Here is a 22,030-nt window from a genome sequence, read left to right on the forward strand (position 1 = left end):
GTTCGTGAGTTGTGGGGCCAAGGATTTAGAGTTTGAGGGGTCCAAGGATTTGGCGTTTGTAGGGCCAAGGATTTGGGCTTTATGGAGCCAAGGGTTTGGGATCTGTGAGGTCAGGGCATTGGGGTTTATAGGGCCAAGGATTTGGGCTTTATGGAGCCAAGGGTTTGGGATCTGTGAGGTCAGGGCGTTGGGGTTTATAGGGCCAAGGATTTGGAATTTATGGGGGCCAAGGGGTTTGGGGGACCAAGGGATTTGGGGTTTATGGGGGTGAAGGGCTTGGGATGAGCAGAGGGGAGCAGGGGCTGCTGCTCTACCTCCCCCGAGTGCAGATGGGAGAAATGCCCAAACCCTCCCTGGCGCAGGGAGGGAGGGGGGGGGCAAGACCCAACCCCTTTGCTGGGGGGAACGAGTCCCCCCCATGCACAGCTCCCTGGGGCAGGGGCTGCTCCCAGCCTGCAGAGCCTCCACCTGCCCCGGGGCTGCTGCCTCCTGCAATCCCCTCACTGTGACAATCGAGGTGGCGGATGTTTGGGCTCCTGCGCACCCTCTCCAGCACCCACCTGCACACATCCCCCCCAGCCGCCCCTGGGCCCCTGCACCCCTGCTTGTGGGGGGGTCCCTCATGCAGCAATGGCACCACTGATTCACTGGGACCCAGCGTCAGCGTTTCCTTTGGCTTTCACACCTTTGCTCCCCTCATCTCAGCCCTGGGCCGCCCCCACACACACGCTGTGCCCCGCTCCCTGCAGGAGGATGTTTGCTGTGGGTGGGGGGAGCAGAGCGAGGGGAAACTGAGGCAGGTCAGTGCAACTGCAGCACTGTGCCCAGCACAAGGGACACAAGCCGGGGGGGGGGGGGTGCTACCCCCCCTGCCAGGCTGTGCTGGGGCTCATGGACCCCCCCAGCTCTTCATTTCCCTGGGGACATTCTTGCTTCTCCAAGGGTATGTTACCCACAGGGGCATTGGGGCTCCATGGGGTGTTTATTTCCCGCCCTATCTTTGCCCTGTGATGAGTTCAACAGTCATCTGACAAGCTGCTGGCCCCAGGGTGGGGAGGGCGGGTTATTTCAGTCCTGTGTGGTTTTTTTTCCTTTCCGTGACTAACGGAGGCAACACAAAAAAACTCCTTCCCCCAGCCATCTCGGAGGGGGCTGGCTGCCAGCCGCCTCTGATCTGTTCCCAGACATGGGGGAAAAAGTGACGGCTGGGCTGGGCAGGGGGGGCTGCCTGTCCCAGCAGAGAAAGTCCAGGGGTTTTGGGGTGAAATCCTGCTTTATTGGCTCGGCCATGCCCGGCACAGACACCCGGAGCCTCTGTCCTTGCACGTGGGGCACAGCAATAACGGCACACACACGGCCACATCCCACGTGGTTCCCTGTCCCACGCGGGTCCCGGTTCCCACCAGGATTTGGGCACATGCTCGAGCATCCGTAGGAAGGGCTGAGGAGGCACATGATGCTTGTAGCACCCCGGTCACCGCGTGGCCTCCGGCTGGGAACATCATCCTGGCTTAGTCCCCTCGGGGGTGGCCTCGTGATCCCTGGGGGTGTCTGGAAGCCACTGGGATCCCCTGGGTGCCCTCAGACAGCACCAGGCTCCCCGGAGCAGCAGGGACCACCAGCGACTGTGGGTGTATCAGGCTGGGAAAGAAGCAAAATCAGGTGCTGGGGGGGCTACAAACCCTCCCCAGGGACCTGCGTGGGCTGGAGGGACTGGGACTCAGCTAGCAGCACACCCCCCTGCCAGGCACTGGGGTTCAGTGCATTGGGGTGAAATACCTGGGGTGGTGGTGGCGGTGGGGGATCCGGCTCACAGAAGGTGGTTTCAGTGTGCTCTGGGGGTTTCTCTGGCCCCTTCTCCTCCTGCAAGAGAGGCAGTGGCTGCTTGAGGAGCTTCACCACGTCAGTTGCGGTGGATGGGGAAACTGATGCACGGGCTGGGGCTTGCCCAAAGCCATGCAGGGGCTGGAAAACAGCTCTCAGCCCTCCCAGCTCACGTGTTGCCAGCAAGAAGATCCCCATCAGCTGGGCTCACCTGGGAAGTAGGGATTATTGGGGTGGTGTCCTGGATAGGGAGATGGTCCAGGGCTCCCAAATCTGCAATGCAACGAGCTTGGACGTGAATCACAGCACTGAGACCAGGTCAGCGATGGTATAACAAGATGCCCCGGCCTCACGGGGCTCAGGCTGACCACGTCTTACCTGAAGAGTCACTAGCGGGGGTGGCTTGGTCCTGGGTCCCTGCGGGCCAGGGCAGACACAGGCGTTAAAACAGTGAGGCCGAACGGGCTTTGCAAAAAGCTGAGCAAGACCCTCCTGGGAAGAGGGCAGCAGTGGGGGATGAGCTGGTGAGCTTTGGGTTTTGATTTCCAGGAGGAAAAAACCCTTGAGCTTCAAGTTTGTGTTAAAGCAGGGAAGGAGAAGCTGTGGGGAGAGATGGCGGAGCTGGCACAGAGAGATGCAAAATCGGGCAGAAAAGGGAATTATGGGTTAAACTTCTGGACTGTTAAAGCCAGATCTGAGCAAGGGGCAACACTCACCATAGGGCTAAGCTGTGGCCAAAGGGGTTTCTGGCTGGTGCGAGGGCCTGATCCTGTCCCCCACCCCAGCACGAAGCCAGACCCCCTCCCTTACCGAGTTGTACCAGAATAACTGACTTTTTGCAGCACTTCTCAATGCTTTGAGGATGTGGGCTGCAAGATGGTTGTCACCCTTTCCTGCTAACCCAGCATGCAACTGAGTGAAGGGGGGAGATGCTGGTACCCCAGTGGGGGAGCTCACCTTCCCCCTTGGTCTGCCGGTATGTGAAGAAGAGCACGAGCAGAGCAACCACCACAAAAATGGCTGGGGACCAGTACCTGATGGGAACAGCCGATGTATTTTCTACAGGAAGAGAGAGGAGATGTGGGCATGCTGCCCGCAAAGGTGGCTGGGGGCAGTGCCAGGCACTGGGGGGGCCTCTGGGGGGGGTGCAGGACCCTCCAAGGATGGTGGCACATCCCCAAGTCACATCTCTTCCTTTCTCTGTGGGACTCACGGGTTTTGTTCCCCATGGCGCCTGCTCTTGTCGGCATGGAGGTAGTGATGGTGTCTGCGGTCCAAGGAGGCATTGGGGTGGCCGTTGGCCACCTTGTCAGCTTGTCCACATCCTCAGCGGATGTGGTGGGTTCTCCCACGTGCTCCAGGATGTCATCACGCTGCGTGGTGCTTTGGTGCCCTGGCTCCTCTTTTTTGAGGATGAGAGCTGGGAACAAGTGTCATTAATTCACGTTAATGGCTCCCCAAACCAGAACCGCCCCCGAGGATCAGGAACGCAGCTGCAGAGCTGGGAGCTGTACCCGCCCCACCATGGTCCTGCACCAGCAGCTCAGCCTGCACTGCAGCACCGTAGCTTAGGGAAAGGCAAGGCAGGAGCAAGAAACAGCTAACCCACGTCCCTCTGGCCTCAGGTGACTTGGGATGGAGGTGTGGGGCTGGGGGGCCATCGCCTGAGCGGGTGAGCGGATGCCAGCAAAGCAGCAAGTGCTGCCGTCCCACATCCTGTCAGGGCGGCGAGCAGCCGGGTTCACACGCTTCTGCTGCTCGACTCCGCCAAGACAAACCCCCGCTAATGAAGAAGGTGCTAAATGGCAGCTGTGCCGCGGTGGATGCTGGAGACACCAAGCCGAAGTCCTGTTGGAAGTCATGCACGGCCACATGCTGCTGAGCAGCCTCACGTTGACACAGCCCCCATGGAGCTGCCGGCAGTTGGGCAATTGGTAGCGGTGCCAGCACGGATGGGTGCTCTGCGGTGGCAAAACAGGCTCCCCAGGCAAACCAGCCCATGGCCGCTACGGTCCTGGCCGTGAAAGGGGCTGGGTGGTCAGAGACCATCCCTGCTGCTTGGCCAGCAAAGGGCTGGGCAGGTGTGAGGAAACCCAGGGTGTAGGTTTGTGGCACAGCCCGGCGCTGGCACAGCCCAGGAAACCCCAGCCCTTCCCCTGCACACAAGCCAGACCCAAGCCAAGCAATAAAGCAGTCAACCTGAGCCTTACCCCCATGAAACAGCCAGGCAAGCATCCTGCCTTGCTGCAAAAGGTCCCCTGGGAAGGCATTGGGGCCCGCTGCCTTCACACCACCTCTTCTTCCTCCTCCTCCCTCCTGCCCCAGAGACGGGGGGAGCCCCCAGACCCCACTCTGCCACCCCAACCCCACTCACCAGCTCCACAGCAGAGCACTGCGATGCAGAGCCACCCCGTCCTGATGCCTCTTGGCTTCATCCTCCTCTGCCCCACCAAGCCTTCCACCGCCGCTCCCTCTCTTGCAATGTCTTCCTTCCCCTTTCTGCCCAGCCAACAGCTTCCTGCGAGCTCAAAGGTGTTGGCACTGAAATAGGGTGATTAATGGCCAGAAACCGTGCTGGGGGTCATTTCTGGGGCTGTTCCCAGGGTTAAGGAATGGAGCCCCGTCAGCTGTCGGCGTGGGCGAAGGAGGAGGTGATGCTCCAGCGCTGCCCTGGCTCCCTTCAGGCCAGTCCCTGGTGCCATCACTGCTGTTTTAAGCCCTGTCCAGGCTGGGGATAGGAGTTACAAGGACAGATTTGGTGCCACATAGACAAATCCCTTGGTAAAATGCATGACCCACCGAGGTATATATTTTTAATTGATCGGCATGGATTTGACGAACTCAAAAACAAGCATGTCATATACTGTGAAAATGCAGAGAACAAACAAATTACTCCACAAGCTTGTCAATAATGGACTGTTTTCACCCAAAATAATATGCAGACAGAAACTGAGCTCGGATGCGTCTTGCATTTTTATTCCAGCAGCTCCTAGAAGGCTCTCCTGTGCCAGGCACTTCAAAGAAATCTCCGGTTTCATCCCTGAATAATTTACTATCAGCACAGACAAGACAAAGAGCAGGGGGGAGCAGCACACACGGGAAGAGGCTTCCCAGCGTGGGCAGCATCTGTCTGTCCGGCGGCACTGGAAAATTGATGCCAATGTGCGCGTTTCACTCAGCTGCTGGTTCTGGGTGGGTTTGGGGAGCAAGAAGGGTGGGGACATGCCCTGTGCCCTGCTCACTGGGCACCCAGTTCCCTGTAAGTCCCAGCTCAGGGTGAACCCACGCAGACCCTGCTGCAGGACACACATTCCTGTGGGATGCAGCCGCTACCATGCCATGCAGCATCCCTGCATCACTTGGGGCTTGGAGAGCTGCTCTCCTCCCTAAAGCTCCGCTGGGAAGTTGCCTAACTCCACAGACACAACACTTCACATAAAAATATTTCATCCAAGAATAAAAACCTCATATACAAACACATCAAAGGAATGGAGCAGAACAGCATCAGCCACGTTCCTTGTCTTGTTTTCCCCCAGGCCCGGACCACCTCATGCTCCTGGACCTCGGCACAGCCCTGCAGCGTCTCAGGGGACTGCAAGCAGCTCACTGGCAGCATAAAGTGATGCTGAGCATGGTGCTGGGGTGCTGCAAGGTTTGGAAGGTCCCCGGCAGGCACTGGGGAAACAGCCGGCACCGAAACTGCAGCAGCCTGGATGTGTTCGCCGTAGCAAAGGCACACGTGTTTCTATATTCAGCTTTCTACCAAGTGTTATTTTTGCTTTCTCTTGGTTTGGCAACCAAAGGAAGCAGCCAAGTATTTGCCAAGTTTAAAAGTATAGCAAAAAAAAAAAGGGGGCTTTAAGAGGCTCCTCAAATCTTCCTGTCCTCTTGTCCTGAGGCTCTGAACCGCCAGGTGCTGCAGGACAAATCCCAGGAGCATCAGCTCATGTCCTTGCACTGGGAGGACTGGACTCGCAGCCCCAGTTTTGGTCCATGTTCCTTGGTCTCATCAGAGAGGGCAGAAAAAGAAGCCCAAACCCCACGCAGATGCCAAAACATGGGCAGAGTTCCTGTGCCAGACAAGCCTGCAATCGGAGGCAGCAGTGATGGGGAGGGAAGGGGAGGATGCTGCAGCCCCCATGGGCCAGGGCTGGGCAGAGAGGACCACCACGGTCAGAGCAGGCTCATGGGTGCACCGGAGGGAGCCATCGGGGCTGCGTCACAGGGTCTGTCTAGCTGACCGACGAGTAGATACTTTTCTCATCCTGCTCCTGGCACCCCGCCATACCGTTGCCCATCTTCTCATCATCCGTCTGCAACTGCAAAGAGACAAAAGCTTTGCTTGGCCTCGTGGGAGCTGATCCCTCCATTGGTGAGAGAGAGGGGACCCACGGGCTTGGCTTGAAGCTCTAGACCCTGAGAAAGCCCAGGGAAGACCCATCTGTCTGTGCCCCTTGCTCCAGGGAGCACATCTCTCACCCTGGGGTCTTGCCCATCTCCTTGCTCTGCACTGGAACCCCTGCAGGGGACATGGCCATGAGCCTGGATGGTGAAATAAATGGTTCTGAAGGTCTCCTCGCTGGCATTCGGCATCTTCTTTGGGTCATCTTGCTGTGCCTTAGAGAAATTCTGCAGGTGCACCTGGGGAAAAGGTTTTAAAAAGTATTTCGAGAGTTCGGAGCTGGCAAAGGGATTTCAAAGCCCGGGTGAGCCAGGGACAGAGGCCCTGGTCATGCACTGGGAAGTGCAGGCAGGTGGCTGTGGCCGTCCTGGCTGCTCTTGGGCCAGCCCCAGCACTGGCATGTCCCCCTTCAAGTTCCCAGGAGGAACTAACAGACAAAGCCAGGGGTTGTCCAGCTACCGTCCTTCCATCCCATCCCCACCACGTGGCCCCCAGGCCGTCCCCGTCCTGTGCAGGGACCCCCCAGCTGCGCAGCCCACTCCAGCCACATACTGGAGGACAGCAATGAGCCTGCGTGGACTCACCTGCTGTGAAGGGCCGACTTGGGCGTACACCGTCATGTCCTCTGCTCTGGCCTCTGCAAGGAGAAAAAAGTGGAAGTTCAGCAAGGGAGTGGGTTGCTGCAGCTGGGAAGGGGCTGTAATGGATCTCCCTGCTTGACCCATGGTGCTGCTGGGATGCTCCTCGCCGAGGGCTGGAGGGAATCTCGGCTTAAAGTGTGCCAGGCTCAGGCAAAAGCTTAGCCGTGCAGGAGCTGCAGCACCCAGCAGCCCCTTGGAGCTGATGGAGGTGTTTGCTGTGGGTCTGGGTGGAGGTGAGCATTGCTTCTCATCCCACTGACCCTCCTGCCCCAGCCACTGCGGGAGCGGGGAGCTTGCTTCCAGTTCAAAGGACAGCAGTCGAAGGGACTTGCCAGTGAAAATCAGCGCTTTTTTTATTTAAATACAAGATCCCAGGCTGCTTTTGGAGGGTGATATGCATTTGTCTCTCCTTCATATGTTGCCACCATTGCAGCAATTGTTAGTGTCGTCTTGTTCTTTGGCTCATCAAACAGAGGTGGGGAGAGAGGATTTAAATCCTTCATAATCCCTGTTTTGATTCAAAATGTCAGTGCCTCCCATTTGAAGCGCTGCTGCCAGCCCCACAGAGGAACAGCCATGCAGGCTTCAGCCCATGCAGAGAGGAGCGCTTCGGGGAGAGGTTTTGCCCATGGTTCCTGAGGAATGAGCTGGATCCAAATTATGGGCTGGGAGGAGCCCGTGGTCCTGGTGCTGGGTGCACCCCGATGTCCCCCTTGGACACATGCAAATGCAAAATACAAGGCAGGAACTCCCCCATTTGTGTCAGCTTTATTTCAGCTTACAGAAACAACAAAACACACACATAAAAAAAAAGAAAAAAGTCAGCAAGATCTTTGCTGGGCAATGGCTCAGAAGTAGCAGTGATGGGCATGGCACGTCCCATCACAAAACAGCCCTGAATGTCAGGGAGAGGAGATGAGAACTGGTCCAGTGGTCTCTTCTTCCACCAGGTCTCTTGGTTGGACTTATATCCTGAACCCCTGAGTCTAGCAGAGCTGATCCCAAAGCAACATGAAGGGCACACTTCAGTCCCTGCAGCCGCCGTTGTGGGAAACCAGGCAACGGCTGTTTCAGGCAGCAATTTCAGGCAGCAGTTGCAGGCAGTGGTTGCTTGAGTTGCATGTGGTGCTGCAGGGGAGCTGTTTCTGGTCATGGGGCACACGACCCCTCATTGCTTGTCTCTGACCCCCAGTTGTCTCTTGCCAGCTTTTCCCCAAAATCCTTCTCGCTTTGGTGATCTCACGGCTGTGCTCCCAGCTCCTTCTTGGTGGGCTGGCAGGAATTTTTCCAGCAAGAGACTGGGGGAGAGCACGGCTTTAGCCACTGCGATATCACCTGGGCTCATCCCCTTTCACTCGCCTTTGTGGGTGCAGGGTGGGGGCACAGGGAGGTATCGGGGTCCTGCGAGCTGGGGTATGCTGTGGTACTAAGCCACGGTGGTGGATGATTTCCCTCCTGATCTTAAATGCTACTAGGCTATTCCCACCAGGGAAAAGGGGAAGGGAGGGCAGTGCCTGGGGGAGCCCCAAAGTCCTACCTGTGTTCATAGCCTCGGCTGCAGGCAAATGGAAGATCCTCCAGCCTGGGGGAGAAGCAACACAAAGCTCCTGTCAGCAGCAGCAACAAAAGCAAACCCCATGCAGCATCTTCAGACCTGGCTGCTGCAGCCCCTCCTGGGTGCCTGGGCACTGGGGCTGGGTGCATCCTCCCCTCTCAGGTCCTATCTCCTGCTTGCCAGGTCTGCAGGGACGGTTACCCACAGGGGAAGCAGCTCACCTTTGAATTTACAGTAGATTACAAAGATAACCACTGCTAAAAGCGCTCCGGCTCCAGTCACCAATGCAGCCATGATTCCAGCCTGCCTGGAGTAGGTGCCTTGAAAGAGAAGAAGGTCCGGTAACAACATCCCCAAAATACATCTGTCTCTTTCTGCCATCAGAGAGGGGGGAAATAGGCACGTCTCTGCTTCAACACCCCGCTGAGCCCTTCCCTGCTTCGCAGGGAGCCTTATTTCACAATGACGTGGTCCAAGACAGAAAAGAGGCGACACGCTGCATGAGGACAAGTGGCTTTGCAAACAGAGCAGCAGCTGGGAGACTCCTGCCCCAGCCCCTCCATGGCCACGGCTGCCCCTGCCGATGCCCCTTTGCCCTCCAGGGACTTCATAGGTGGGTTTTTGAGGGGAGGAACCCCACGTGGGCTGGGGACAGCAGCTGCACGCAGAGTCACACTCACACCTCCAGCCCATCCTTGGCTCTGCCTCTCCGTTGCATGAACTGATTTAATGTTCCCACCCCAAGCCAGGACTTTTTGGGGGACAGCCCCCCTCTCCCCAAATTCCCCAGGTGACAAAGCACATGGATGCTAAGGGCACAGCCCAGAAAGCCTGAATATCCCCCCGTGAGCTGTTTTGGGAGAAGATGGACTGTGCTGGCCTCAGGCTCCCCATCTCTCCCCTCCCCAGGCGTGGGGGTCCAGCGTGGCCGGATGCTGTTAGCTGGCTTGGGCACACTCAGACATTTAGGAGTGAGGCCAGACACGGACACGCAGTTTGGCATCCCACCAGTGGTGGGAGGGTGGTTTGTGTTTTCTGGTGGCACAAGCAACACAGCGAGGGGAGAGAACAGGGAGAGAGGTAAATGCCTCTGCCAGGGGTCTGCGTTTCTCACTTTGCCCACCAAGGCACAGCTCAGGGGAAAGCTAGAGCCACCAGGAGCAGGATATGGCCCATCCCTGCCACCTACCATGCATATTTCCATGGCTGTTACCTGCACAGAGGGCAGAAGGCGAGATGATGGTGACATTGCGGCTGCTGACAGGGTTTTGTGCCGTGCATGTGAGCGGGATGAGTGGCTCGTCCAGGGATGACTCCTCCAACAGCAGTGTGGGCCCCTCCTGCCATGACAAGCCCCCAGTGCTCCAGCTGTAGGAGATGTTGCCGGAGCCAGAGCCCAACGCGGTGCAGTGCAGGGTGTAGAGGCAGCCACCAGCCGAGCAGTTCTGCGCCACACAGGTCACCGTCAGCACTGCCAGCTCCCCTGTGGGAAGCGGGGGGCTGTCAGGAAATCCCCGATCCCCCCATTTAGTACAAAGCATTGGGAAAAAAAAGCCAACACTAAAAGGCACTTACTGTACACATGTAGGGTGAAGGTGGCTTTTACCCCCAAGGTCTTTGCGGTGTAGGTACCAGCGTCTTCCATCCTCAGCTGGGAGATGGTGAGCGCGCTGCCGTTCTTGGGGAAGGCCAAGCGCGGCTTGTAGTTGTCATCAAAAAACGTGGCTTCAGGAGGATCGCCGAATTTCACGGTCACTATGACATCGTTGTGAAAGCTCCAGGCTGTGGCTTCTTTATCCAGGTTCTTGAGGTGGAAGGTGACAGACCTGCCTACGGCCCCAATCACCTCTGCCCCATCGCTGGTGCATGCTGGAGAGAGAAGCCAGGCTGAAGTTGGTGTGCCCAGGGAGAAGATGCACAGCAAGCTTGGGGGCTGGCTGGTGGAGAAGGCAGGAGCGCTTGGGGAAGGGTCCTTGGCCAAAAAGAAGAGCCTCAGCTGAAAAGAAGATCCTCACCCTGCTGCAATCACACAGCATGATGCCATGGACAGGCTGATCTATACGGGCCAGAGCCCCCTGTGCTATCGCGCACACAGTACCTCTGTTCAGCTGCGGGTAAAGTCATAGAATGGTTTGGGTTGGAAGGCACCTTTAAAGGTCACCTAGTCTGACCCCCTCCGCCATAAGCAGCGACATCTCCCATTTGATCAGGTTGCTCAGAGCCCCATCCAAACCAACCTCAAATGTCTCCAGTGATGGGGCATCGACCACTTCTCTGAGGCCAGTGCCTCACCACCCGCAGTGTAAAACATTTCTTCCTGACATCTCCCCTCTTTTAGTTTAAAACCATCACCCCTTGTCCTATCGCTACAGGCCCTACTAAAAAGTCTGTCCCCATCTTTCTTATAAGTATTGAAAGGCCACAGTGAGGTCTCCCCGGAGCCTTCTCTTCTCCCAGCTCTCTCAGCCTCTCTCCATAGCAGAGGTGTTCCAGCCCTTGGATCATTTTTGTGGCCCTCCTCTGGACCCGCTCCAACAGGTCTGTGCCTTTCCTGTGCTGAGGATCCCAGAGCTGGACACAGTACTGCAAGTGGGGTCTCACCAGAGTGGAGCAGAGGGGCAGAATCTCCTCCCTCGACCTGCCGGCTACACTTATCTCTATGCACCCCAGGAGATAATTGGTTTTCTGGGGTGCAGGCACGCATTGCTGGCTTACCTAAACTCTCTGGGGCATCCCTGGGGACAAGGATGCATGCTGGATCACTGACACTGGATATGGAGAGCACTGAGGAACCACTCCATTGTGGGGTGATTGCAGGAATTAGGGGATTCCTTTTTATTTTAAATAAACTAATTGCCTCTGAGGCTCTGGGCTGAGGAGGACCTGTGCTTTCACATGCTCCAAGGGCTCGTGAAGCGAGCAGCACCAGGTTCCCCTGCAGCTACAGGACGCCCACACTGCTTCCCGCGTGCAAAGGGGGTGCAAGGGACAGACCCTTGAGGTGCAAAATGAAAGTGCAAGGAGGAGTTTGCAACGGCTCAGAAAGGTCAGGCAGGTTCCCCTTCATCACCGGTCCAAAAGGCTAAGCTCACCTACATGGGCAGGCAAGAAAACAGATAACCTCTTCCCCAAATGTGCAGCTGCTTCTTCCCTCTTCTGAGGAAGAAGACGACATTTCCCTTATTTTGAGGATGGGTCTACTTCCCATTTTAAAAATCAGTGCTGCCCAGTCTGGACTGGGGACAGAACTTTTCTCCCCAGTTCCTGGAAGGGAAATTGATCCTGGCTTAGCCAGGCAGCCAGACCCCGAGTTTGTCACCTCTCCCCAGGGCTCTGCATTTCTGCTCACCACTGCCTGACCCCATGGGGATGCCTCCAGGACATTGGGAGCAGGCATCTCTTGACTGCATGGAAGGAAGAGCTGGTCGGGGAGGATAAACTTGCAGAAGGAAATTCAGCTAAAACAGCAGATGAGGACTCATCCGGTGGTAAAGCCCTCCTTGAGACTGCAGGGAGGGGGCCAGGGAAGAGCCAGCGTCTGCTCATTTCCCTCTTGCCTAAAAAAAGGCAGAAAGTGTCTCCTGTTCCAAACAGCCCTAAATACCCCACAATGTTCCCCACAGGAACATAGAAAACTCAGAGACGACACGGTGGGGACAGACCCTGAACAAGGAGCAGAACGGTAAATTTGGTGGCTGATGCACATCTGGCATCAGCTGGACAGAGGCTGGGCTGGAGCTGAGACCTGATGCATTCCCTCATTAGCAGAAAGGGACCACACGAGAGCAAGAGGCCAGCACCGGGTTGCGCTGGGCGTCTTTCACCCTGGTTTCCCCGACATTCTTGGGATGAACTCCATCCCCGCAGAGCTGCACCTGCACTTGGCACCGCTGGTCCCACACATGCCAACCCTGTCCCTGCTCTCCCAGGAGTCCCTAAAACCACCCCAAGCCCCCTGTGGGCTCCTTCCCTTCCACCACCAAGGGAAAAGGAGCACCTTGTACTTACTTGCTTGGTGGAGGAGGAGGGCAAGCAGCAGGCACCAAAACACATCCATTGCCTCACGGCGCACAGAGAGGGGCTCACCGTACACAGCATCTACTACAGATCATGCATGATAGCAAGAGGAAGACGTACGCAGCTGCACCCACACAGCTTCCCCTCTGATCACCAGTGACATCAGGCAGTGACGTGTCTGGTACAAAGGCATATGACAAGAAGGAAAATCCCACATGCATAATGAAATCTTGAGCTGAAGAACTCCATTTTGAAGGAAAGACGAGTGTGGCAGCTGGGACAAAGAGAATCATCATGGCCACATGTGACAAGTGTCCCAGCTCTTCTATGGGAACCAGCTCTAAGAGAGGGGTGTCGTGGAGACCATCGCAGGTGAGTGCCCAGGAGCACGCTGGTGCCCATGGACCGATATCACCAAGGGCATCCTTCATAAGGGATGCTGAGATCCAAACTCTCCCATGCCCTCAAACTCCATCCCCCCTAGACAGGACAGCTGAATGACAACTGCAGGGAAACCAGCCACTTCCCTAATTCAGATTATTCTGGGAAGTAGCATGACACCGGTGTCATACTGAAATTCAGGTGGGGGAAGCGTGCTGGACAAGCTGGGGGATGTCAGGCTTTAAAATAACCCTGGTTCCCCTACCCCAGCGAGGAAGTGGGGGCTGCTGTTGCCCTTCAGTGCTGTGGCAGGGCCTGCCTCCCCCTCTCAGCCAGAAATTCAGCTTTAAATAGTCCACTTGGAAGATCCTGAACTCCTAAAAGCAGCTTGTGTTTCACAACACCCTGGCAGGGGGGCTGAGATGAGAGGCACAAAGAGACACTCTGAGGAATGAGCTACCCCATAACCCCCCTTTGCCACCTCCAACCATCACCTGGGAGATGGGGGGGGTGTCTGTGGCATTGTGTCTCAGTGCTCCTCTGCAATGGCAATATTAGTGGGTTTATTTGAACTTTTCCCCATATTGAGCATCTGATGACCCCTCGGAGCCATGGGGTGGGCTGCAATGAGTGCACGCATGCCCGGCCTGCGTGTTGCAGGGTCAGGCACCTTCCCCATTATTCTGCAAGGACCAACACAGGTAGCACTGGGCTCCATCCTGCACAAGTGCCAGGTGCAGAATTTGGGGCTTTTGCACCATTTTAGAGGCAGAAGGGCAATTGTGACCTTGCCCTTCCCTGGACCCCCCAAGTTCCTTGGGGAAGCGGTTGCTTTGCAGGCAGACTTTTCCAAGGAAGCCACTCAGCTGGTTTTCTGTTGCAATGAAAGAAGGAAGCTGGGGAGGTGCAAAAACACTGATTTCTCTTCCCCCTAAAGCCTGATGCAGCATATGACACACTCCTCCAGCAAACCTTTCCAAAACACTTTACTATAAATTTATTTTCCTTTCCCTTAGCAGCGGCACACAAGATCAGACTTACTGTATGAGCTGAGTTATGTTCGGATTATAAAATAGCTCAGACTCAGGGGGGAGCTGGAAAGATTTTACAGCCTTGGTCCCTCATCCAGGCCATCTCCAGCATCCCCACACCAGATATTTCTGAAGGGAGGTCGGGAGCTGCTGCAGGCAGGGGGTGGCCAAGGCACAGGCAGGGGCTGCCTCCCCCTCTCAGCCAGAAATTCAGCTTTAAATAGTCCACTTGGAAGATCCTCGCCTGTTCCCATAGTCATCAGTGGAAAAGGATGGGGATGGAAAAGCACAGTGGGACGCAGCTGCTTCCCCAAGCACGGGCATGGGCTGCCAGTGTCCCCAGTGCAGGAGGCAGCCGGGGCTGGGCAGGCACCAGGCAGGGCTCAACTCCAAGGGCACTGTAAAACTTTCTTTAGTGCTTGGACCATAACCCAGGCATTTTGTAACCAGTTGCTGAGCAGAGGTCAAAAAACAAAGCTCATTTCTGATTTTTTCTCCACTGCCATTGAACCCACATCCCTGCACATCACCAGCGTCGCTGGCTGCCAGGAGCTGGGGGCTCCCTCTAGCGAAGCCGGGCGCCACAGGATGAGGCCATGGGGTGAAAACCCATGGGGCTGGGATGAGATTGGGATGCAAACCTGCTCTGGCCATGCTTCCCAGTGCTGTCTCACCATGCTGACAAGGCTGACCCTTCCCCTCTGAGGCACCGATTCTCTCTCCCTCGCATATGCCCAGCTGCAGGGTTGTATCCAGAGCCCCTTGACCCTCTCCTGGTGCTTCAGCATCTTGCCGGTCACGCTTAGCCACAGCCTGGGGAGATTTCTTGCCTGGCTTCAACCCTGCTCTTTGCTCCACTGTCCTTCACCTCCGCGGCCATCGTTGCAGCCCCAGCTTGGCTGCAGTGGGGGGTCAGCGTGTGCCAGAGTGTTTTGCCCCGATTCCCTAGGGACAAGCGGAGTATCCTCCAGTCGGGAATGTGGATGTCAGTGCCCGGCGAGCAGATGCGGAGGCTGGGCTTGGCTGCTGCCCACTGCCTGGAGAGGCTCAGGCCATGGGCATCATCACGCTGGCGTAAACTGTCATGGGCTCCTTGTCGGGGCTCTGCAGCAAGGATCAGGGAAGCAAAGGGGTCAGCGAGGTGCCTGAGCTGAGGAGGGGAGGCTGTGGGTTGCCCCGTGGTGATGCCCAGCCAGGGTGAGGACCTGGTGGGGGGCAGCCACCCTTACCTGCGAGAGGGATGGGTAGCCCTGTGGGGCAGGTGGCTCTGCCAGCTGGCTGTGGGGGGGTCGTGGGGCTTTGCCAGGGGCTGGGGCTGTGTCCGTGGGCAGGCCGGTGGCTGCAGCGTAGATGGTGGTGCAGGAGGGGTGCTCGGTGGCAGGGACCCCTTTCTGCTTCTGCTTGGAGAGTGAAGGATGAGCAGCGGTAGGCAGCTTGCCACAGGGGCCCTTCCCTCCCTCCACCCTGCATGGACCCACTGTTTCCTCCTCAGTTTGCGCTGAGCAGGACTCGGGGAGGGGGGAAAACCACACAGTCTGGCCCCAAAGCCACCCTGGGCTGCTGGGGGCTGGGGAAGTTGCAGCACCCAACCTTATTCCTAGCAATTCCTAAATTAAAGGTGACTGGGCTGACTCCTGGAATGGCAGGAAGGGGTGACCCCAGGGAGCCCGTGGCCACCCCAGTGTCCCTCCCCACCCCAACCACAATTTCACCCTCTCCCTCGCCAGCCACAGGGCTGTGTTGACACCCAGTGGTCAAAGCCCATCACAGAGGGTGCCGCAGACCAGCCAGGAGGCACCCAGCAATGACCCAGAGCTTTGGGTGCTGCTGCTGCCCAAAGCCAAGCTGCCGCTGTCCGAGACCCCCACCCAAGAAACCCTGGCAGGGTCATGCCCGCGCTCCCCACCGGCTGCAGCATTCGGGGTCCTATTACTAAAAGAGCATTTCCATCTCTAAAGGAGCATTTTTCCACCCAGGTGCTGAGGCCGGCTGGGGTCATGCTGGTCATGGCTCACCTCCACCCGCTGCACTTGGGAGTAGATGGTGTGCACTGCATTGTCCTCAGCGAGTGGCAAGTGCGCCTGCTCCTGCTCCTGGCTGGCTGCGGGGGGATAAGCAAGTCACCGAGATGCAAGGGGAGCAGGGACTGGGGGGGACCCCAGCGCTTTGCAAGCCACATCCTGCTCCTGTGCTCCAAGGCACAGCAAGGGTGAGCCCATGCTGGATTCGTCCCCAGCACGGTGCCCGCTGGCTGGACCCAGCTGCACCCATACTGCTGTAGCTGCCCGGGCGCAGTTGGAGGATTTCTGGCTGCCACAGGTCAGTTTTGCAAATCTGTCATTTCACAGGGAATGGGAAGGGGGAGCACGGCCCGGCTGAGGCACTCATAGAGATAAGGCGCTCTCTAATTTGGGCTGGGATCATTCAATTCCCCTTGAGACCGTGCAATATGAGCTTAGAAGCCCACCATCCAGGTAGAGTGTTGGATATCATGTGCAGGTTCATTTCTCTTTTTTTTTTTTTCCCTTTTTTTTTTTTTTTTTAAGCTCGTTTCCTTCCTGCCTTTTACTCTGTGCTTCAAGAGAAACAGGTTTCGCTCATCCCAAGGGCCAGGGTACTCGGTAGACAAGGTGCCCACAGGAATCAACCCCTTGGTCAATCTGCTAGCGCTGGCTGGGGGCAGCTTCTGTCCCCCCACAAGGCTCACCCCACTCATGGACCACCAACTGCCCCAGCACCCCTCCCTTGTGGCACTTACCGATTGGCGTGGCCAAATAGGCAGTCACAAACACCCCAGTGAGGACCATCACTGCAGCGATGGGCACCGCCACCATCAGCACAAGATGCTCTGTCCTCAGCTCGGCACTGCCTGGTATGGGGGACAGAGAGAGGAGGGGGTCAGCCACTGGCCCTGGGGCCCAGGGTCACCTAGAGCTCAGCAGAACAGGCTGCTAAAATCTTTCTTCATCTCATCACCCAATTTTGGGCTGATGATTTCTGTAGAACAGGAAACAAGGGGCAGGAAGTTCTTCTCTTGAGCAAGGCTCTCTTTAATCGCCTCCAGATAGCAACAGTCAGCAAAAAGCCAGACAAAACCCTCAAAACGTCGCTGGTGGCTTTACGGAGGCCTGTGGGGAGGCAGCCCCTTTGTATAATGCCCTTGCATCGCAGGTGTGTGAGAAGGCGGCCCTCGGACGGAGCTCTGCAGCTCCAGCTGCCAGCTGGGCTCCCATCACCAGGAGGCACCCAGGGTGGCCCCGCTCCTGGACTACTAACGGTGACACCATGCAGGGGTGTCCCACAGTGCAAGGGGTTTTGGGGCAAGGCGGGTTAAGAAACAAGCCCGAAACCCTCCTGCAGCATCTCATTTCAGCACCTCCTTTTCCTAAGCAAAAGTCCTGACCTTTTTTCCCGTGGGGATGTTTTCTCAGCACAGGTCACTGAGAGAGCCCCAGCAGAGGTGTGACTTCACCTCTGGGTCCCCAGGGAAAGGGGCAGCCACCGTGCTTCCCAGCCCCGCGAAAGTCCCCATGTCACAAGGGAGTGCTAGAAAATCCCAGTGAGACAGAGCATGACTTTTGCCCTGAGAGCCTCTGAAGGGGAAGTTGTCACCAAGGTTTTTATCCTCCCCAAATCACCCAGCGTATGAGTCTCATGCATTTAAAATGAGCCTCAAGCACTGGGGCACAGCGAGTGCAGTGGCCTGGCTGACCGGGGAGGCAGGTGGGACCTGCAGCTCCGCGACCGGCATTTACAGGAAGGACTCGGCAACCCCGGGCAGGTGACACAGCAGCCACTTTTCTTGCAAAAGGCTCCTTTGAGGCTGCCTAAAGCAGCATGAAAAAGAAGTCCCCTGCAAAGCAAGAGCAGGACTAGGAGGCTGGAGAGAGCCACATCGGCAACTGGGGACTTACTTACCCCCTTGCTCATAGCTGCACTCGGAGAAGTTGAAGGCAACAACCCGGCTGCTGACTGGGTTGCTGGCCGTGCAGGTGCAGGGGATGCTTGTGTTCTGCAGGGGGTAGGAGAGGTGCAGGAGGCTGCCATTGCGGGAGCAGAGCCCCAGGGTGCTGGTGTCCCAGCTGCCCCAGCTGTAGGAGACTTTGTCCCCTTGCTCCGCCGTGCAGTTGAGGGTGACAGTGCAGCTGCCATTGGCCAGCACCCAGCTGAGGATCTGGATGCTGGGATCAGACACCGGCTCTGGAGAGAGGGAGGGAGGGAAGGGGTAAAAGTTTGTGTCTGTGAAAGGATGCAAACGTTGCCTTGGCCCCTGCCTGGGAAATCCTGCTGGTCTCTCCTAAATCACTGGGAGGTGGAGAGGAACTGGTCTGGCCCCAGAACCACTGCAAACAGCATTAGGGAGGGACATGGTCTGTACGTACCCAAAGGCTCCTGAGGGTACCCAGATGGGGCTGAAAGACTCACTGCAGCACCTTGACATCAGGGTGGGCATCTCCCACACCTCCGTGACCACCACCCACCTCCCAGACCTGCTCCCAGCACCACGAGAGGCTGGGAGCACCCAGGACTGTCCTCCCAAAGCAGCGTGTCTCACCATACACCTCCAGCTGTATCTGCCAGACTTTCTCCTCCGGCCCCTTGCTGACTATGTACTCGTAGAGCTGCGCGTCCTGCCGCTTGGTGTTCAGGATCTCCAGGGAGAAGTCCGACTTGTGGAAGCGAGTTCGTCCCTGCATGTAGTTGGTGTAGTTGCCATCTGAGTACTTGAGCAGGACAAGCTTCCTCTGTGGGTCCTCTGTGTCCCGCTTCCAGACGGCTGCCCCAAAGCGCAGGGTGAGGTTCTGGAGTTCAGGGGGGATCTGCAATATTGTCGCCTTCCCTAGGGTGCCCAGCACAGTCTCCCTCGCTCCGCGGCCCATGCCTGGCAGGAGACCAGAGAGAAGGGCTGAGACAGGCAGGGAGGCAGAGGACGGCTCAGAACGACCATGTCCCCCACCCCCCGCCCCCCGTCCCGGCTCTGCTGGAGGAGGGCGGATGCCCGCAGAGCTGCGGTAACCAGCAATGGCTTTGGACCCACCCTGGTAATCCACAGATTGGGGACAGCTTGGGTTGCGTGAGACAAATGGGTCAAAAATTGAACAGATTATCGAACCACATTTTCAAGCTCTGGATTATCCACCACATCTTGCACCAGTGATTGCCGGCAGGTGGGAACATGAGTTGCGCTGTAAATCAGGGTTCAGTACAAGCTCTGCCCCCTGCCCACTTCACAGGACCATCCTCAGAACCAAAGGAGCAACCCCCAGCCCTTGGCCCCACATCCTTGACCCTGAAGGATGCGGGTTGAGGGCTTGGCTCAGGAGCCGGAGGGGAAGCGTTGCCTTCCTCTGCTCCTCTCCTGGAGCAAGGCGAGTCTTTGTCTGCATCAGCCTCAGCATTCTCCTGCATCAGGCATCACTGTGCGCGATGGCCAAATCCTGGTTTAAGGCTCTGGACTTTCTGTTGGCACAACAGCAGCTGGTCAGAACAGTGAAACATCACCCCATGGAGCGTGGTTGCCTCAAGCAGGGGAAGGCGCTTGTGGTCCCAGTCTGGTGGGGATGCTGGTCCTGGGAGAAGGGTGCTGGCTGTGGTGGGACCAGCCTGGAGAAGTCCCAGTGCCACCAGGGCAGTCCAGAGGGAAGCAATGCTCAGTGGTTCTTGGCCAAAGCCTCCAGTTGGGTGCATGTCATGGCACCCACCTCCCTCAAGCACCTCAGCGCCAGAAACCTTCAGCGGGATTTTTCTTGTAGAAATTGCAAGAATTTGGAGGTGGGCTTAGGTGTAAATCCCAGGTTGTCCTTCTTCTGGTCGAGGTGGTCCCAGGTGCATTTCTTGATGGCCACAGAAAAGTGCTCTTAAGAAGAGTGCAAGCATCTCCCACGTGTCCTGAAGCATCTGAATCACCCGGATTTCCTGGAGGGCATGCAGGAGGATCTTCTCCCCCAAACCCTTTCCTGTCTTTTGCTGCAAGGCAGTGATTACGCACACCCCTGAGCAAACAAGTTTGTTTGCATAGGAAACAGCATGGGGAGAAGTGCCAGCTCACCGTTGCTGCCAGTCACCCTGAACATGGAAGGGACCCCACCATGTCACCCCCACATTTCCTATCGACTTCTTTCCATTGGGGTGAGGCTTTGCCCCAGAGTAGAAAAGAAAAGAGGAGGAGCTACCCCAGAAGAACAGGTCTAGAAAGGCCCAGATAAGCCCAGTATCTGCCTCTCCTGTGGCACATATGGTTCCAGTAAAAACTACAAAGCAAACACTCTCCCTGCCGCCATCCCAAGTGAGTGGCATCACTTATTTTTGGCCCTTCCATGGCATGAAACACAGTAGTTTCTGAGCTGTCCCTGTGGACTGCATCTCCCCAGCACTCAAGCAGCCATGCGGACATGGTCGTCATCCCCCAGAAGCCCCACGGTCTGTCTGACCCAGTACCTCATACATTTTTTGCTGATACGTTTACTGTAAAGCCCAGCATGCAGACGGATGGTGTATTTTCTCAGCAACATGTGTTTTTGACACACAGCAGTTAGGCTCCTCATTAATTACCAAATGGAAAAGCCCTTTTTACATCACATTAGAAAAACCCTCTACCCCAGAGAGAAGCATCTCCTTTCCGGGGAAGACAACTTGTCTGAAGCAAGACTGCAGGAGGAGGGATGTAAAGAGGTCCGAAACCGTCTGCACTGAAGCCCAAATGGAGGAAGGTAAGCGATTCGCACTGGCACAGCGCTAGGTCCAGAGCAGCCCTCGCGTCAGGTATTGGGTTCATGGGACTTTCAGTGTGCTGGCTAGGCAGAAAACCCCGGGGGGATTTTAAAGGCAGGTATTCTAGTAACAGTGAGCCAGCAGAGCTGAGGAGAAGCCCCCGCTCTGCCAAGGTTGCTGGTTTTCTGGCCAAGCCCTTCATTTGGTGACCCGTAATTACACAGATGCAGTGGCAGAGGGCTGATGGGGCTGCAAGGACACACAGCATCCCCAGGGAAGGGGAATGGATATCAGGCTGGGACCAAGAAGAGCGTCAGGATTAGTCACAGCTCCCTTTGCTCTGCTCTGTTCGGGGGCCCCAACTCACCCGAGTGCTTTTGCGCAGGCTCACTACCACTGAAACCGATTTTGCAACATCCTCCCGTAACTGCCGACGGGCTGGGAGGAGAGGACCCAGGAGCCCTGGTGTGTCTGGGTGGTCCTCACTCCCTGACCAGCTGGTCTGGGGGGAATTTTGACTTGTCTGGGACACCATCATCCCTAGGACACCATCCACAGCCAGCCAGGGCTCTTTGGGCACCCAGAAAACAACCATTGCCCACTGCCAGTCCCTTTCCACTTGGCTTATACACATTTTATTGCTTGAGTACCATCTCCCAGCCCACTGGCACCTCTTGATCTGAGACACTTGGTATCACAGAGTGAGACAATCCACCAAGGACCTTCATCTCAAGTATCTCAATTCACATTTGGTACTAAATTATTTGCTCAGTGCTATTAATACCCCATTAAAACACACAGTAGAGTGCTTCACTATTGCAGCTGTACTTTGTCCATCACCACCTTTGTTCATCATCTTTCATTCTCTCCTCCCTCAGCCTGACTAGTAGGAGCATATTAGGGATGCACCACACATCCAGCTTGGAGTTGCGAGCCATTTATCTTTTATATGCATATTTATACTCAATCTGCCCGTCCGCCTGGCACACAGCTCATGATTTCTAAAGGTCTTAATATCTGACAAAAATCCCCAAACAATCCAACCCAAGTATTGCACGGAGAGGAAAATATACATACCCCAAACACGGCCAAGAGAGATCAGCAGCCAGAGACACACACTGCAGCCCATGCCTTGGTTCACGGAGCCTCTGCTGCAGTGGAGTTAATATCTACTGCCGGGCTCATTATAAGGACAGGTGTACTCAAATCAGAGACGATGCCTTGGGCCATGTGTTTCCTGTTTTTGGCTGAATAACTCTTCTCTTTTTTTTTTTTCTTCAGTGGAAAGTATTCAAAGCACTAAGCCGTGCTGCTGAACGCTTCACCAGAGTCAGCCCAAGAGACCTGCAGAAGGAAGCAGAGCATCGATTTATAGTTTGTGCCAGAACTGCATCATCCTGCCACAGGTCCTTAACCCAACGGCAAAAGAGGAAACGACCAGCAAGTTAATCATTTCACATACGGTTAC

The 22,030-nt window shown here is 56.4% G+C and overlaps 3 protein-coding genes across 5 annotated transcripts; all 3 read right to left on the minus strand.

Moving 5' to 3' along the window:
* Positions 1–1,241: 1,241 nt before the first annotated feature.
* LOC142036381 (uncharacterized) lies at positions 1,242–4,300 on the minus strand. Of its 2 annotated transcripts, XM_075039509.1 has the most exons (7): positions 4,199–4,300; positions 3,038–3,244; positions 2,782–2,883; positions 2,203–2,241; positions 2,036–2,097; positions 1,780–1,863; positions 1,242–1,641 (listed from the first exon to the last, which is right to left on the minus strand). In XM_075039509.1, the coding sequence occupies exons 1-7, from the start codon at positions 4,257–4,259 to the stop codon at positions 1,582–1,584; spliced, it is 615 nt and encodes a 204-aa protein (XP_074895610.1). In that variant the 5' UTR covers positions 4,260–4,300; the 3' UTR covers positions 1,242–1,581. The 2 variants fall into 2 exon arrangements, with proteins under 2 accessions (XP_074895610.1, XP_074895611.1); XM_075039510.1 differs by lacking the exon at positions 2,782–2,883.
* Positions 4,301–7,573: 3,273 nt separating this feature from the next.
* LOC142037016 (SLAM family member 5-like) lies at positions 7,574–10,433 on the minus strand (the record flags this gene model as incomplete). The annotated part of the gene is made up of 5 exons (XM_075040881.1): positions 7,574–7,995; positions 8,405–8,449; positions 8,644–8,742; positions 9,612–9,905; positions 9,998–10,433. Coding segments are annotated over 5 exons (1,224 nt in total), but the record flags the coding sequence as incomplete, so codon positions are not given.
* Positions 10,434–12,810: 2,377 nt separating this feature from the next.
* On the minus strand, positions 12,811–21,735 carry LOC142037015 (signaling lymphocytic activation molecule-like). Of its 2 annotated transcripts, none has more exons than XM_075040879.1 (7): positions 21,640–21,735; positions 18,407–18,733; positions 17,770–18,051; positions 16,610–16,720; positions 15,867–15,952; positions 15,081–15,251; positions 12,811–14,955 (listed from the first exon to the last, which is right to left on the minus strand). In XM_075040879.1, the coding sequence occupies exons 1-7, from the start codon at positions 21,689–21,691 to the stop codon at positions 14,899–14,901; spliced, it is 1,086 nt and encodes a 361-aa protein (XP_074896980.1). In that variant the 5' UTR covers positions 21,692–21,735; the 3' UTR covers positions 12,811–14,898. The 2 variants fall into 2 exon arrangements, with proteins under 2 accessions (XP_074896980.1, XP_074896981.1); XM_075040880.1 differs by having other exon boundaries at positions 13,264–14,955; positions 15,081–15,248; positions 21,640–21,734.
* Between the last annotated feature and the right edge of the window lie 295 nt (positions 21,736–22,030).

This window comes from Buteo buteo, chromosome 11 (genome assembly GCF_964188355.1).
Source record: "Buteo buteo chromosome 11, bButBut1.hap1.1, whole genome shotgun sequence".
Taxonomy (NCBI): Eukaryota; Metazoa; Chordata; class Aves; order Accipitriformes; family Accipitridae; genus Buteo; species Buteo buteo.

Bases quoted from the DNA above. Each gene is read 5' to 3' on its own strand.
- LOC142036381 (XM_075039509.1), bottom strand. From the start codon at position 4,259: ATGAAGCCAAGAGGCATCAGGACGGGGTGGCTCTGCATCGCAGTGCTC. The intron at 3,245-4,198 runs GTGAGTGGGGTT...ACTTGTTCCCAG, and splicing joins AGTGCTCTGCTGTGGAGCTG to CTCTCATCCTCAAAAAAGAG. The intron at 2,098-2,202 runs GTAAGACGTGGT...GTTGCATTGCAG, and splicing joins CCCCGCTAGTGACTCTTCAG to ATTTGGGAGCCCTGGACCAT.
- LOC142037015 (XM_075040879.1), bottom strand. From the start codon at position 21,691: ATGGGCTGCAGTGTGTGTCTCTGGCTGCTGATCTCTCTTGGCCGTGTT. The intron at 18,052-18,406 runs GTGAGACACGCT...CCCTCTCTCCAG, and splicing joins GATACAGCTGGAGGTGTATG to AGCCGGTGTCTGATCCCAGC. The intron at 16,721-17,769 runs GTAAGTAAGTCC...CCCCCATACCAG, and splicing joins GTGCAGCTATGAGCAAGGGG to GCAGTGCCGAGCTGAGGACA.